The sequence below is a fragment of the Ixodes scapularis genome, unplaced genomic scaffold (assembly GCF_016920785.2).
Source record: "Ixodes scapularis isolate PalLabHiFi unplaced genomic scaffold, ASM1692078v2 PGA_scaffold1__304_contigs__length_218370807, whole genome shotgun sequence".
In the NCBI taxonomy this organism is placed as follows: domain Eukaryota; kingdom Metazoa; phylum Arthropoda; class Arachnida; order Ixodida; family Ixodidae; genus Ixodes; species Ixodes scapularis.
Genome location: NW_024609846.1, coordinates 192,311,605 through 192,328,558, shown reverse-complemented (window position 1 = coordinate 192,328,558; position 16,954 = coordinate 192,311,605). Strand labels below are relative to the sequence as shown.

The window sequence follows — 16,954 nt, the reverse complement described above, 5'->3', positions numbered from 1 at the left end:
GTTTGATTCTCGTTGATGCCTTGCGTAAATATTGCGAAAAAAAAAAAAGCGACGATGTGCTTGCTGTTTGAGCTGAATGTACCGGATGAGAATACATTATTCACTAAACAATAACTAAACAAGCAAGAAGAGCGAAACAAGGTTAGCCCCAGCATTTGATGGCTGGTTTTCCATACTCTTATCTGGCAGTTGAAAGGGTGTAATCAGAGGTTCTAGTGTAGTATTACTGGTGATAAGGTTCACCAACTTAGTTTATACACTTTTAGCGATCGCTACTTGAGTAAAACGCAAAAAATAACTACATGGATGTCCTGTTCGCCAGACTTGTCACTCAATGTGCATTGTAAAAACTGAGTGGGCAAAATTATTTAAATAAAGTAGAAGTTTGGGCTAGTTGGTATTTCATGATTAAAGATTAAAACAGCGCAAGGACAGCGCCTTGTTTGTCTACCTTCTTGTTCTTGTCCGTGTCCTTGCGCTGTTTTAATCTAAAATTATTTAAAGCTAACGAAATGTTGACAGTGGCGCTTTTACACGTGCACAATATCAAGCCTCATACTTTTCATTGTTACTTTTTTTTGCGATATACTTTCGCGTGTACAATTGGGTCGCGCTCTTTTGGAAGGCGTTCGAGACCGAACCGTTACTCCACTGAAACGTATGCTTTGTCTTAGAAGTTTTGAGCAGTGATATTTAAAATACAGATGCAAGGTCGTAGGTTTAAAAGATTAGTTCATTGAAGGATGTTCTGTTTCCACAAAGAATTTGCTCCTGGAAACGAGAACCAAGCATTGCGTAACAAGACACTTTATTACTCGATGCCTCATTCCTATAACATTTCGGAAGCTCGCGGGCTCTCGAAATGTAACCTATTTTTGAAGCATCGAGTAGTCTACGGTACCTTCTACAACACTGCGCGTAGCACTTAAGATACTTTTCGGTATGCAACATAATCCCCAAGTGTTGAGTTCCCACCTTTCTGAAGTCTTCTAACCACTGGAACTCAAAGCAGATGATGCGAAAAGTTCCAGAGGCCTCAAATCTTCAGCTCGATTTCTGATACTCACGGTTATAAAATAAGTGGCAGTTGCGTAGGCGTGATTATTGTGAAGCTACCATTGCGGCATCGAGATACAAGAACCCAGCTTAGAGTTCCTAGAAACCCTGAAATATGGCACCGTCTGTAGCCCGTCTGTTCAACAATAGCAAGCGGCGCTATATTTCAAGGCTCATTAACTATTCGCTGCCAGCCGTCTTCACAGGTTTACAAGAAACCTTTAGAAAGCTCACGCTGCACGAGCCAAGTCACGTCGGGACAAAACATTATTGTAATCAAAATGAGCAAGCCGAAGTTCGGTGCGGCTGGAAATGGAGCGTACACAGAAAACGCACATGCAACATTGTGTTTGTGTGTTCTTCAAACTCTAAACAAGCGAAATGCAGAATCTTTAATGATAAGTCACTGTTTAGTTTATAAGCGCTTGGTAATCTGATGCCGTGGTACTTGGAGAGCTTGGGGTCATTGGAGAGCTTGATAACTAAGTGAATGGACTAAACATACTATAATTTAAAGTTCACGCTGGTCGCGCCTCTATTTACCACATTCGTTTCTTTTTGAGACGCACGAGTGAGAAAGGTGTGAGGGTCTTATCAACCGTGTGAGGGTTTTATCACTTCCTGGCTACAGGTAGACTCTTCAGGTATTTGAAGACAAAAATGTGTAAGTTATATGCAACCTAATTACGCCAAAGATTAGTTGATTCTGAATATTATTGGTGCTGATCGCTATAAGGTGCGCTGGTTCTTTTGATTTTTAATACCAAAAACGTATGTTACTAAAAAGACCTTGAGATTTTTGGCCGTGAATCTGTTACAGCTTTGTACTCATAAAAAAGTAACCTTAAATTATGGCTTCATACGTTTTTATTACTCATTTTGTAGGCTGCTTTTAATTTCCTTCTAAAGAACAAAAAAGGGCTGGGGTTCTGCACAGCATCGCTGCCGGCCACGTTAAAATGTGCGAGCGTTTCTACGTTTCTACGTTTCTTTTGTTAAGGTCATCTTACGATGATTAAATTGAAAATCACCTTTTGTTTCTCGCTCAGTCCTTGGTCGTACCAGAAACGAGCTTTCCTTGCTTCTCTGTACCCAGCCAAAGGCAACATTTAGCCTCGGTAGATGTTCGCTCCTTTTCAGACAGGTCTTCTTTTGTCCGCTACTTCTCTTTTGAGTGATCATAAGGAGCACGGGGCCACTTTCAGAAAGCATATGACTTCTAGCATAGAATCGCGTTCAAAGGTTCGCCCTCGGATGGAAGCTATGTAATACCTGCACAACGACAGAGAGGAGTGCGAGTTCTTTGTGATCGATTGCGCCTCGGCCACGGCAGCCCTTGTGCAGCAGGAGCGGAAGTCGAAGCTACGTCCGCTCGCTGTACTATCACCTTCCACAGTGTTGGTTCACGAAAAGAATCTCATGACATTTCCTTGCTTTCACAAACGTCACCCACTTGGCGCAGTCCTTGAGCATGTGGCTCGGAACCTTGGGGTCTTGAGTTCTATTATCCTGGGGGGACGTTCGGACTTTTGCTCCTTATTCTCAATTTACGAATCCATCACTCTCACGCACATGAATTTTCTTTTAGTTTCGCACGGCACAATTTTCCTCCGAAAGGGAAGGAGGGGGGGGGGGGGTGTTCTGAAACAAATATTTTATCATTCAATACTCATTTATTCTATCGATTGAGCAATACTTTTTACTTTGTACATGGTGATTATAGCAGTAGGAGGGGAAACACGTTCCAAATTTCTATACACAAACAAATGAATAAGCACACCAACACGAGTGCAAGTTGTAAAATAGGACTTGGTACAATCCCTGAGAGTATTAAAACAAAAAGGAGTGACCGAAATACGCTTAATGCTCAGGTACAACGCACGGTCGCCTCTCCGATTTTTCTCTAAGGCGGCCACATTTTCTATGCGCGCTAAATATCAACTCAATATCATTGTATACTCAGAAAAAAATACGTAAGATAATCTTATAACAACGCGTTTTATGAGTCATAAGCAAGGAGATAAATATCAAGGGAATAAATGAGCAGATACGCATCGAACTGGCCAACGAGCACGCGTATGAATTTTTGTTGTCGCCCGGCTTAAAATTTCAATTTCGAGTCGGCGTGCGGAGTAATCCTTTGAAGTGACGCACCACCAGGCTGTTTCTGGCAAAAAACTTGAGTTCGCTGCAGCTGCGACCAGACGCTCCTAAATCCCCTTGTGCGCAGTCCTGTATGAGAGCGTTTGAGCTCGTTTCACTGCGTTGCGTCCAGAAAAAAAATCGAGTCACCGGCACACCTGTGCTTCGAATGAAGTGTGGAACCCAGTTCAAGCAATAGCTTGGCACGCGTCATAAAAAGCGAGGATGTTCTGGTTTGTCGCAGCTGCAACGCAGTCGAACGCACTCAAACGCTCTGAAACGCAACTGTGCGTGGGGTTGCGTCCTGCGTTTTATAATTCTGACGTCAGGGGAGGAATTGGTATTGGAACACGGGAGCGGGTAGTCATTTGTCGACAGTATACGCTGTTGGACAGTTGTGAATGATGGTCGTTATCATCACTTTGCGCTTAGTTGTACTCTAGTCACTTCTTTTTGTCTATACGGTCTCCCGAGAGGTCACTGCCTTTCTAGACTGAGCTTCATACTACCTTTTAGTGACTTGGCATATGCGTGAGGCCCGAAAAGTCAAGGATGATAGTTTTAGTTTTAGCACTCCTTGAAATTGACTACTTGGAGAGAAACCGAAGGAGAGGGTAAAATGTGAAAGCGTACGGCGATGTCAAAAGAGCCAAAGACGTTAAGACTAGGTGTTTTTCGCTGTACCCACAGTCCTCCTCCCGTCAGAGCGAACAAGAGCGTACTCTGCTACTCGCACAGGGCCTGATGCTCAGCATTCGGGGTTCGAACGCCGTACCCTGAGCGAGAGGAGAACAGTACGGTCTTGTTCACTTTGTTTGCAGGGAGTCTGTGGGATGAGACAACGGCACCTTGACTATCCGCGTATCCGCTATTCTCCCAAGAAGAACTCGGCGCTGCCCGGTCACCACACGCTCTTATCTCCCCCCCCCCCCCTCTCCTTCAGTGTCTCTCCGCATAATATATTCGAAGAATGAAGCTCCATGCACGTAGTTAAGAATTAAATATACGTATACGGTCTGCGTTCGGATAGCCTTCTTGACGGATGTTGTCTAGTCTTACGGACGCGACGTTCAAGCTATGCAAGGACACACAGACTGCATGAAACTGGAACCGCGACAGAAGATAATGGGCGCACGTTACTGGCGTTGCTTGTTTATAAGTTGTATATATTCCATTTAAAATTTTGCCTTCTCAAGTCATTGACAACTTGAGAAAAGCAAGGAGCGCCGTGCCCCGAGCGTTATTTAATCGTTACGCAGCCACTGAAATTAAGAAAAAATGTACTAAAATAACACCAAACAAAAACAAACAAAGCACTAACGCTACCCGTAAGCTAAAACACTGCGACAGCTGAGGTGGGACCTCGGAGCCGATAAGGAGTCATCTCGAAGCAGATAGACTGAATGAGTGGTAAAGGTGCGAGAGCGCACCATAGAGTCCGATGGGCTTTTCGCGTATTAAACCGAGTAACACACCTGACGAAAATTCTATAGCGTTTTGGAACCAACGTGAATGTAGAGAGCATTTCGTGAACCTGTTAAACAATCTTGTTAAACACAAACTAAAACTCCGTGATGATATTAAAAAAAAAAAAAAAAAAAAACACTTCGAAATTGGCGCGCCCAAGTTTCAAATCCAGTGAACGACAAAACTGCTTCTCAAAATCAAATCAAATCAAATCAAAGCTTTATTTTACAGAAACACTGGGAGGAGTTTCAGAAAAGAAGCTGTCGAGACAGCTTAACTGGGTCTGGGACCTTTATTACATTGGCAGCAGCTTGGTAGTGACACACTCTACTAGCGTAACATTTTATGAAGCAATAAATAAATAAAAAATCAGAACTTTGTAAAAAAGTATAACATTAGGTCAGGAAACAACGAAGATATAAGAGCGCAGATCTCGTTTGCTAATCGTGTGTATGTTTATGTTGTCTGTGAGGCATTTATATAAAACGGTACATTATAATGTAAAGTTTGTAAGTTGTACTTCGTGCGGGAACAAGGGAGGACCCATGCTTCTGTGTGGCGTATGTTGACATCACTGCTATGCCTAACAAACTCAGAAATAGTGAATAAGAAAGCAATGAACAGTTTGTATGAGAAACGAATGGAACAAAGCAAACAATACTCATACATCCGTTCTACCGAAATTATTTGATATCTTAAAAATAACGATTCTGTGTGGTATGTGTAGGAAACATCTGCAATATATCGTACTATTTCCTTTTGTAGTAATAGTATGTTTTTAAAGTTTGTTTTTGTTGTAGTAGCCCATAAAAGGTGACAATAACTTGAGGGGGATTGAAATAATGTGTAATAAATTTTAAGTTCAATGTTGAGTGCGACGAGAAACAGTACCAACGACCCGAGAGAGTTTAGCTATCAAATAATTTATATGACAATCTCGCGTCATATGCTCCATAAACAAATACGCCTAAAGTTTTATGCTGGTTGCCTATTTCGATTAATAAAGTACCTAGTGATAGGGTGTAATTTACTGAAATGGGTTGATTTTTTGATCTGAATAAGATTGCTTTAGGTTTCATTGTATTTACTTTAAAGCCGTTAGTATAAAACCACAATGCAAATTCGGTAAGAGTAGAATTGGTTTAGCACAAGAATCTATCAACATTGGCCGCAGAGAAAACAAAATACTCGCATTGTCTGCATATATAACGAACTGCACTTGGTTATCAATGTTCACTAGGTCGTTGTAGATGTTAAATAGAAAAGGTTCAAGTATGCTTTTTTGCGGTACACCTCAAATAAAATTTTGGAAAGAAGAGAAAAAACCGTCAAAAGCTACACTTTGTTTCCTATTTGGTAGATACGAGACAAGTAAGTCAAGTGGTACACCGCGGGCGCCACATCAACTATGTTTTAAAAGTAGTACTGTGCAATTTAGGACATCAAACGCTTAGCTGAAATCAATGAACACACCTAGAGTAATCAACTTTTTTGTATATTTTGTAATCTAATTTCCTTTTGATATAACAAGGTGGCTTCTGTCGTATCTGCGTGTGTATGATAACAGCATGCCATGAAGTATGCACTTTTATGTATGACGTCAGTGTGCTGTGCGCCTGCGTCCGGTGTATCTTGTCTGTATATATTGAGCTCCGATCTGATGTACCACTAGTTGTTGGTCCCGAGGCTGCCTGTGTTGCACTTCGCAATAAAGTGCTTTGCCAGACTTGCATCCCGGCCACTAAATGTAACAATTGGCGACGAGGATGGCTGAAGAAGCCAAGGAACAGAAGATGACCGCAACTATCGGGAAGCCACCGGAGTTCCAGGCGGACAGCGGAAACTTCGAGATTTATCTGGAACGCTTCGAGCTGTTCGTCGCAGCCAATGACATCGCAGAAGAAAAGAAACTGCAAGTCTTCTTGACGGCTATCGGTGAAAAAGCTTACACCGTCCTCCGGAGCCTGCTTCTGCCGAAGACGCCGAACAAGGTATCGTACCAGGAAGCTGTCAGCATCCTTCAAAAACACTACGCACCTAGACGTTCATTGGTCACAGAGCGCTTCCGTTTCAATCGACGAAACCAAGGGCCTCACGAGACCGTGACTGACTTCGCCGTCGAACTGAAGAAGCTCGCAGCGACATGTGAGTTCGGCGCTTTCCTCGAGGAAGCTCTACGCGACAGACTCATAGCGGGTCTGCACGCCGACACCATACGCTGTCGTCTTCTCGCAATGCCCGACACAGAACTCACCTGGGACCGTGCATGCAGCATAGCTACGGCCATGGAAACGGCGGCTCAAGACACAAAGGAAATGCTGACGTCAAGCAACGCGGGACAATCTTCGAACGCCGCGGACGTCAACTGGCAACAAGCACCGGCACCTCCGCGTCGGACAGCGACGACGAACGCGCCGACCAAGTCAAGGGGGCACGGAAAAAAAGCAACGAAAGCTGTGGATCAAAGGACTAAAAAACCGTGTCACCGGTGTGGAGAACAACACTTACCTGTAAGTTGTCCTTTTCTGAACAGCGCTTGTTATAAGTGGGCTAAAAAGGGACATGTTGCAAAGATGTGTAAAACAAAAGTTGTGCAACACGTAGCCGAGGGCGAGTGTGACAGCGAATTGCTCTCGTTGTGTCACACGAACCAGAGTTCGCGCACGCCTGCCATTGTAATTACAGTCTTGTTAAATGGTAAGAAAGTTCCGATGGAACTAGATACGGGTGCCGCAGTGTCGGTAATGTCCGAAACGGAGTGCACAAAGCACCTTCCTCATGCAAGCTTTAGGAAAGCGGACGTCAAACTCGTGACATACAATGGCACGCCTGTCGCGATAAAAGGAATTGTGGACGTGGAAGTTCGATACCATGATCAATGCTTTCGATTGCCACTGGTTATCGCAAAAGAAACTGAAGGCGCAAGAATGCCTACGTTATTTGGCCGAGACTGGCTCAGCAAAATAAAAATCAGATGGCATGAAGTCGTGCAAGTGAAGGCCTTGACCGCGGAAACGATACCGTTGACTGAAAAGTATCGCCACGTGTTTCAGCCAGGGTACGGAGAGATAAAGGGTTTTAAGGCTAGCATTTGTATGAAAGAAAACTCCGGCCCGGTGTTCTGTAAGGCGCGTCCAGTGCCATACGCTTTGCGCGAGCAGGTCGAGCAGGAATTGGCAAAATTAGAAAAAGCTGGAGTCGTGTACCGGGTAAGGCACAGTGAATGGGCTACGCCCCTCGTAATCGTGCCGAAAAAGAACAGCAAAGAGCTTAGGATCTGCGGTGATTATCGAGTCACTGTTAACCCTTGCATGGAAGTTGACCAGTACCCTTTGCCGCTGCCCGAGGACATTTTTGCCACCCTACGTGGTGTAACCGTGTTTTCGGTCCTTGACCTCTCGAAGGCGTATTTACAGCTCGAACTAGACGAGCGAGCACAAGAACTGCTTACTGTCAACACTCATTTGGGCCTATTTAGGTTCAAGCGCTTGCCATATGGCGTAGCGTGTGCGCCGGCACTTTTTCAAGCCGTCATGGATCAAGTCCTGCACGGTCTGCCGGGAACCGCCTGCTATTTAGATGACGTTGTTATCGCCGGAGAGACACGTAAACAGTGTCATGACAGACTTGAGCAAGTGCTCATACGCCTAAGTCAGCACGGCATAAAGGTCAACGCTGAAAAATGCAAGCTATTTCAACAAAGAGTGAAGTATCTGGGGCACGAAATTGACAAAGATGGGTTGCACCCCACGGCAGAGAAAGTAGAAGCCATAAAAACGCGCCAAAACCGGCTAACGTGACTCAGCTGAAAGCTTTTTTGGGCTTGGTAAATTTCTATGCGAAATTTTTACCTAGTCTAGCTACAGTGCTAGAACCGCTGCATGATCTGCTGCGCAGGGAGACGAAATGGCACTGGTCACGTCAGTGTGACAACGCGTTTAAAACTTGTAAAGAAATGCTGACTGATGAAAGTGTTCTCCAGCTGTATGACGTCACGAAAGATATTCAGCTAACGTGTGACGCGTCAGAATATGGCCTTGGGGTTGTCTTGGCACATATTGTGAACGGTGAAGAGAAACCAATAGCATTTGCGTCGCGATCACTTTCAACATCTGAGCGTAATTACAGCCAGATAGAAAAAGAAGCCCTGAGCATTGTGTTCGGCATAAAGAAGTTTCATAAGTACCTGTACGGGCGAACTTTTAACGTGATGACAGATCACCAACCGCTGACGATATTGTTTGACCCTAAGAGACAGGGAAGCGCTGTTGCCACGGCAAGAGTGCACCGATGGCTGACCTTTTTGGCCGATTACCGTTACAAAGTAACGCACAAACCCGGAACGTCTATCGGCCACGCTGATGCTTTGTCGCGACTGCCACTTGCAGACACTGAGGAACACGCGGAAGATATTTTTTATTTTTCTCCGGTCAGTGATCTGCCACTCACTGCAAAAGACATCGAGCGTGAAACAGCCCGCGACGACCAATTAAGGGTTGTTCGCAACATGATATGGTCTGGATGGCCTAAAAGTGTGCCTGACGAACTGCAGCCATTTTGGTCACGACGTCTGGAACTCTACATTGACGACGGTTGTATTATCTGGACAAACAGAATTGTCGTTCCAAAATCCCTGCAGAATGTTGTTCTAGGTTTACTGCATGAACAACATCTCGGAATAACAAAAATGAACGCTGTGGCAAGGTCAATGGTCTGGTGGCCTGGTATAGACGAAACACTCGAGCAAACAGTACGGAAGTGTAAAATTTGTCAAAGTGTCCTGCCCGCAGCACAGCCTGCACCGTTGTCACCATGGAAGCTCTGTGAAAATCCATGGGAAAGAGTACACTTGGATTTTGCCGAGAAGGAAGGAAAGACGTTTCTTGTGGCGATTGATACTTTCTCCAAGTGGTTGGAAGTCAAGATAATGCACTCGACGACCGCATACAATACAGTTGAAACTGTCCGTTCTTTATTTGCATCGCATGGGTTGCCGATGGAAGTAGTGACTGATAATGGTCCGCAGTTCCGAGCCTCAGAATTTCGAGACTTTTTGAAAGCTAACGGTGTCAAGCACACGCTCACGCCGCCTTATCACCCGCAATCGAACGGGGCGGCAGAGCGTGCTGTACAAACAACAAAGAAAGCACTGCTGAAACAGTTGCTCGATGACAAAGAAAAAGGAAATACTAGGTCACTACAACATAGAATTGACAATTTTGTGTTTTCATATCGCACAACGCCGCACACGTTCACGGGAAAGACACCCGCAGAACTGTTCCTTAGACGGAAACTGCGAACTCGCTTATCGTTGCTACGGCCAAATATAAAAAGTGCGATGATTGAGAAAACTGAAAAAGTAAAAATGTGTGCCGATAAGCGTAGATCTAAGCCGAGATCTTTTGGGGTGGGCGACCGTGTACTTGTACGTTCTTTGCGTGGTGATGTGGTCAAATGGTTTCCCGGTAAAGTGGTTAACGTGAAGTCGCCATCCACATACTTGGTTGTCGTCGGAAACAAAGTAAGGTTTGTGCACGCTGATCATTTGCGACGATCGTCCATTGAAAGTTCGGAGCAGCCGGAAGGCAGTCCCGAGTTAGACATGCCGCATGCCGCAGACATAGTCGCTACACCTGCTGCTAGTAACCACAGCGGTGATCTGCCTGCACAGCCTGCACGTCACCCAAGTGTTATGCCTACCAGTAAGGAACCTCCTTGTGTCATACGGAGGAGCACGAGAGACAGGCGACCTCCTGATCGCTTCCGGTTTGATAATTTTCAATAGGAGTGTTTTGAATAATAGTTGGGGAGGGAGTGTCGTATCTGCGTGTGTATGATAACAGCATGCCATGAAGTATGCACTTTTATGTATGACGTCAGTGTGCTGTGCGCCTGCGTCCGGTGTATCTTATCTGTATATATTGAGCTCCGATCTGATGTACCACTAGTTGTTGGTCCCGAGGCTGCCTGTGTTGCACTTCGCAATAAAGTGCTTTGCCAGACTTGCATCCCGGCCCCTAAATGTAACAGCTTCCGTAGATCTTCCACTACGAAAGCCGAACTAATAGTCTGGTAAAATAGAATGTTTACAAAAAAAGTGATCGAGGCGCGTAAGAATAATATTTTCGTGTACCTTAGAGAAGACAGGTAACACACATATTGGCCTATAGTTATTTATAACATGCTTATCGCCTCCTTCACGTACAACAGTGACTTTGAAGAACTTTGTGTTTGCGGGAAACTGACCAGATGATAATAATAAGTTGTGTATGTATGCATGAACCTTTCCTTGTCTTTGGTGTAGCTGCCTGAAGATCTTATGCAATGTTGTTAGACACAAACTAACCCAGCCTTGTGGTCACTGAAAAACCCTTCAAAGAATCGCCTACTAAAATTTCGAGCGTGTAGCTCCACCTAATTTCACGCCCGCGGTTTCGACGGCTTAAAACCCACGGAGCTTTTCTGGTTTTATCGCCCGAGAACCTTTCTGGGCATAATTAAAGAAAATACTTTGTTTTACTGTTTCCATTACCAGCAGTCTCATGTTTGTGTTTCTACGTGCCATCATGGTGTCACCTGACGTGTTCATGTCACGGGATGTCACAGTGTCACGTGACTTTCAAGACACCCCGTGACTCACAGTGTCACCTGACGTCATCAAGTCGCGTGGCGTTACTGTGAACATTACTTAACATGACAACGTTACGTCAGGGTGTCAGCTGACGCCAGGTAACAGGTGAGATTTTACGCGGCTTGACGTAAGTGTGGAGTCTTTTAACGGAATGCTGAAAATGGCACACGTCAATATGGAGCACGGTCAACGGCGCGAAACCCTCGAGGTATCCCACTAACTGCTATCGCAGCGAAATTACGAAACCAGAAATGATAACATAATAATGGCCAGTTCACACATGCAGCGGAGCGCTCCAACCATAGTGCTGACCTCGCGCTTAGCGCGTGCTGACGGCAGCGCTCAGCAGGTTTGTATCGCACCGTCTAAACTCTTGCTCATGGCAGACGATAAGTAGCTGACGACACGTGAGCAGCGCTACATCAGCGCTTTGTGCATGTCAGAACCGGCCTTTAGTCATTCCTTGCGCTCCTTCAACTGTCAGTGAATACATACTTCGGTGACTTCGGTCCAACCTAACTCAGATCGCGGTTGACGCCATGTGCCCATAGAGTCAATCAAGCTGCGGCAAGCACGCAATCCCGCGGCGTTGGATATCCTTTTGTGCGAGGGGATATTTTCGGGAAAAAAACATCATGCGCAACACATGAGCAACGGCTTTGCTGATTTAGCCTGTGCGTACGCGTTTGGCGTGTCTCCTAAAGTCACTGACAGCTTAAGAACTGCAAGGTGTGGCTTACTTTTCGATGTTTTTTTTTTTGCTTTGTGATGTGTACTTTAGTGTTTTATCCGCCAATAACGTAATCTCATTGGCAGCAAAGAAATCATAAGATAATCTAGTCAGCGACTGTGTTATTAAATTGCGCTCTTAGTTAAGGTGAAAGAAAGTACAGAAGTACAGTAAACAATGGAGACACCCAGTATAGAGGCGGCACAAAAGGCTCGGTCTTAGTTTCAACGGTACAAAAGTTAGTAAGTCGATACCTAGATTTTCACTATCACTTTCCGTCATTGTATTTTAAGATGAAGAGTGTTGTTGATCTTTGGAGGGATTTATTACCGTAATCGCTCGGACGAAGGCATGAGTCAAGTCTGACGCGCGTCCGAGCGGTCACGGTATCGAATCCCTCCAAAAACCAACAACAATCTACATGTTCAATTGGTGAAGGTTGGCGAGGGATCCTCTCTCAAGACCCACTTGCAATCTCCCGGTTCACCAGGCACGTCCCTGCCACTCTGGAGCTCCGCAGCCAAGTCATCCTCCCAACTATGGCCAGCGCCCCTACCATGACACATCCAGACCCCAATTCAGCTAGGGGACAGGTGACCGCGCGACCACTTGTTTGACCCTGTGTCTTTCGCCAGCGAGACCCCAAAATATTCTCCGGAGCTGATGATGACGCTGCAGAAGACTGGCTGGACTCATACGACATAGTTAGTCGGCACAATAAATGTGACGATAACGCCAAGTTAACTAAAATCGTTTTTTTGCCTATCTAATGTCTATGACTTGCGGTTAAAAAAAAACAAAAAAACATAAAACTCGTTTAGCAGCGGGGGAAGATTTCACAACTAAAATAAAAGAAGTTCTTCGGAACATTGAAATTGGCCCATGCAGAACATACCTGGGGAAATAAAGTAGCAACGTAAGCCCGAAAAGGAGCAAAACATTACAGAACTGTCTTCAAACGTTCATCGGATGGAATGGCATTTGTTTAGTTTTCACTAGTTACCTTCATCTCGGGATGTTACGTACGTACTGTGGTCCCCCAACCATCTGCTTGGCGCGTAGTGACGTTCCAACGGTACGTGAGGTTATCCAGGAACTGATCGCGGACGTGAGGTTGGTTTAGTATTTTCTGATATTGTCATGGGTGATGACCAAGACAAAACAGGAAATAAACAAGAAGAAATAAACGTTTAATGTGGCGAACTTGTGCCAAAAATAAAAGTGTACAAAAGATAATAATAGAGCGTCGCGGGCGTCGAAGTCGGCGTGGCAGCATAGTCGAACGCTTGGCGAGACTGACTCGACAAGGTCGCGGGCGGCCTCTTATCTAGAGTGCGTCGCTATCTCGAAGATTTGGCGAAAGCGGTTCGAGCGTCGCGTGGTCGGGGCGAGAATGAACACACACTTTCTAGAAAACAAAAGCAGGGATAAATGATAGAAGTTACGTGCGGTACATGAATAAACGGGAACTTTCTGGAGGACCGTGACCGAGCGTTGCTTTCTCAGCCTTGCTCGCGGCATTACTCCCCCCTTTAAAAGTGCATCGCCCCGATGCAGTGTAAAACAAATCAAAATAAAAAAGAACGATAAACTAAAGAGTCTTTTGGAGCACAAAAGGTCCACAGTCCTATCGAGCGTAGTACGGCTTCAGGCGCACGACGTGGACGACCTCAGGTCGTGGTGGGTGGCGTGACGATGTTCGTGTTCCGTCGGGCATCACCTCGTAGTTCAGCTCGCCGAGGCGACGAAGTACCTTGTATGGTCCAAAGTACCGTTTCAGCAGTTTCTCACTGAGGCCGCGGCGACGGATGGGCGTCCAAATCCACACCCTGTCTCCGGGCTGAAAGTGGACGTCCCTGCGACGAAGGTTGTAGCGGCCCGCGTCGACGTGTTCCTGGTCTTGAATACGGTGTCTGGCGAGCTGGCGGACTTCTTCGGCCCGTTGAGTAACCACCTGGGCGTCGTCGCTCTCACTGTCAGCTGGCTCATGGGGTAGCATCGCGTCCAGCATGGTCGTTACTTTGCGCCCATGCGCCAGTTGAAAGGGTGTCACTCCGGTGGTCTCTTGTACAGCCGTGTTGTAGGCAAATGTGATGTACGGCAACACCTCGTCCCATGTCTTGTGCTCCGCGTCGACGTACATGGAGATCATGTCGGCGATGGTTTTGTTGAGTCTTTCCGTCAGCCCGTTGGTCTGCGGGTGGTACGCCGTGGTGCGACGATGGCTGGTGTGGATGAGACGAAGGACTTCTTGCGTCAGCTGGGCCATGAATGATGATCCACGGTCCGAGATCAGGACTTCGGGAGCGCCGTGCCGGAGGACAATGGACTCGATGAAAAACTTGGCGACTTCAACAGCCGTTCCTGATGGAAGGGCTTTTGTCTCGGCGTACCGCGTGAGATAATCGGTTGCGACGATTATCCATCGGTTTCCTTGCGTCGACGGTGGGAAAGGTCCGAGTAAATTCATACCGATTTGCTGGAATGGGGCAGATGGCGGCGCAATAGGCTAATGAAGTCCTGCCGGTCTCGTCGGTGGCTTCTTCCGTCGTTGACACTCGTGGCAAGATCGGGTGTAGTGGTCTTCGCAAGCTTGGGCCTGTAGTACTTTTCGCGTATCTTCGCAAGAGTCCTGCTGTAACCAAGGTGTCCCGCCGTCGGGTCATCGTGGCAGGCTTGAAAAATTTCTTCTCGAAGACTGGAAGGGATCACCAACAGCCACGCCGTGTTGTTGTCGCTGAAGTTCTCCTTGTACAGTACGCCTTGTCGGATGGAGAAGGTTGGCAGTGTTCGTACAAAACCGCGGGGGACGGCGCTTCCTTGTCCCTCTAGGTGCTCGATGAGTGCTCGTAGCTCAGTGTCGTCTCGTTGGAGTGCTGCCATGTCGCTGACATCCAGAGCGCCGAGGAAACACTCATTGTCGTCCTCTTTGGTGCAGGCAGGACCGGCCTCGACTGGGGCCCTTGACAGGCAGTCAGCGTCATTGTGCTTCTGGCCGGACTTGTACACCACGGTCATGTCGAACTCCTGCAGTCGTAGGCTCCACCGAGCGAGGCGACCGGAGGGGTCCTTCAGATTCGCTAGCCAGCAGAGCGAGTGGTGGTCTGTGACCACGCGAAAAGAACTTCCATACAAATATGGGCGAAACTTTTTATTGCCCATACGACAGCAAGGCACTCCTTTTCGGTCGTTGAATAGTTCCTCTCCGCGTTAGACAGCGTCCGACTTGCGTATGCGATAACTCGCTCGGCTCCGTCCTGCACTTGGACTAGTACCGCACCCAGTCCGGTGTTACTGGCGTCGGTGTGGATCTCGGTTTCAGCAAACTGGTCGAAATGGCCAAGAATCGGGGGCGTCTGGAGTCTTCGTTTGAGCTCGTCGAATGACCTCTGGTGTTCTTCTGTCCACTCGAACTTTACGGCGTCCTTCGTGAGGTGTGTCAGCTGTGCAGATAGCTTGGCGAAGTCTCGAACAAAGCGCCTGTAGTAGGCACAGAGTCCAAGAAATCTTCTCACGGCCTTCTTGTCACACGGCGGCGTAAATGCAAATACGGCGCGGGTCTTCTCGGGGTCAGGTAGAACACCCTTGTTGTTCACGACGTGGCCAAGGAACTTTAGTTCCCCATAGGCGAACCGACACTTCGTTGGCTTGAGTGACAGGCCGGCGGTCTTGATGGCTTGAAGCACGGCTCGAAGTCGTCTGAGGTGTTCGTCGAAATCTCGTGAGAATACCACGACATCGTTCAGGTAGACGAGGCAGCTCTGCCATTTCAGACCTGCCAGCACGGTGTCCATGACGCGCTGGAACGTGGCTGGTGCTGTACAAAGTCCGAACGGCATCACTTTGAATTCGTATAGTCCGTCGGGAGTGACGAAGGCAGTTTTCTCCCGGTCACGTTCGTCGACTTCAATCTGCCAATAACCACTCTTCAGGTCCATCGACGAAAAATATCGGGAGTGGCGCAGTCGGTCTAACGTATCGTCGATGCGGGGGAGCGGATAGACGTCCTTCTTTGTCACGGCGTTCAGTCGACGATAGTCCACGCAGAACCGCAGGGTTCCGTCCTTCTTCTTTACAAGGACGACTGGGGACGCCCATGGGCTCCTTGAGGGTTGAATGATGTCGTCGTCGAGCATCTCCTGGACTTGATCTTGAATCACTTCCCTTTCCTTTAAGGAGACTCGATACGGCGACTGGTGGACAGGAAGTGAGTCGTCGTCGGTAACAATGCGATGTTTCGCCATTGGTGTTTGGCGAATCTTCGATGTCGTGGCAAAACAGTCACTGTATTCGGCAAGGAGATCAACCAGTTGCCGGCGCTTCGTAGCTGGGAGTTCGGGGTCGATGTCGAGCGGCGGCGGCGTCGTGCTCTTCTGCTGTGGCGACGAGGTTTCCTCGGAGATTGCGGTGACCACCGCTGGCGCCTGAAGCTCCTCGACGTGGCCCACGGTGGTACCCTTCGTTAGGTGCTGCGGCTCCTCTCGAAAGTTCGTCACAAGAACAGTTGTACGTCTTTCTTGGAGATCCGTTACGCCTCTTGCGACACCAATTCCTTTTTCGAGGAGCAGTTGGACGCTGCCTTCCAGAAGAGCTTTACCGTTCATGGCTGTGTCGGCTATAACGGTGACGAAAACACTCGACCGCGGCGGTAGGTTCACATGGTCGGCGATAACTCGGATCGTGGTTGATGTCGTGTTGGTCTCCACCGGCGGTAAAACAGGTTTTCGCAGCGTCAACTGGTTTGCCCCGAGGTCGATGACGGCGCCATACTCGCAGAGAAAGTCCATTCCGAGGATAACGTCCCTCGAACAGTCTTGCAGAACGACGAACTTCACAGGGCACGTTTCACCGTGGATCTCGATGCGAGCAGTGCATCTCCCGACTGGCGTGATGAGATGTCCTCCGGCGGTTCGTATTTGGGGTCCATC

General features: G+C 47.2%; 1 protein-coding gene across 1 annotated transcript; it reads left to right on the top strand.

The window, feature by feature from the left end:
- The first annotated feature begins 6,431 nt into the window (after positions 1-6,431).
- LOC120842585 lies at positions 6,432-12,663 on the top strand. Its single transcript, XM_040213723.1, has 2 exons — positions 6,432-7,175; positions 12,517-12,663. Exons 1-2 carry the CDS (start codon positions 6,432-6,434, stop codon positions 12,610-12,612), a joined length of 840 nt encoding a protein of 279 aa, XP_040069657.1. The 3' UTR covers positions 12,613-12,663.
- Positions 12,664-16,954: the final 4,291 nt, after the last annotated feature.

Bases quoted from the DNA above. Each gene is read 5' to 3' on its own strand.
- LOC120842585 (XM_040213723.1), top strand. From the start codon at position 6,432: ATGGCTGAAGAAGCCAAGGAACAGAAGATGACCGCAACTATCGGGAAG. The intron at 7,176-12,516 runs GTAAGTTGTCCT...CCGGTTCACCAG, and splicing joins GTGGAGAACAACACTTACCT to GCACGTCCCTGCCACTCTGG.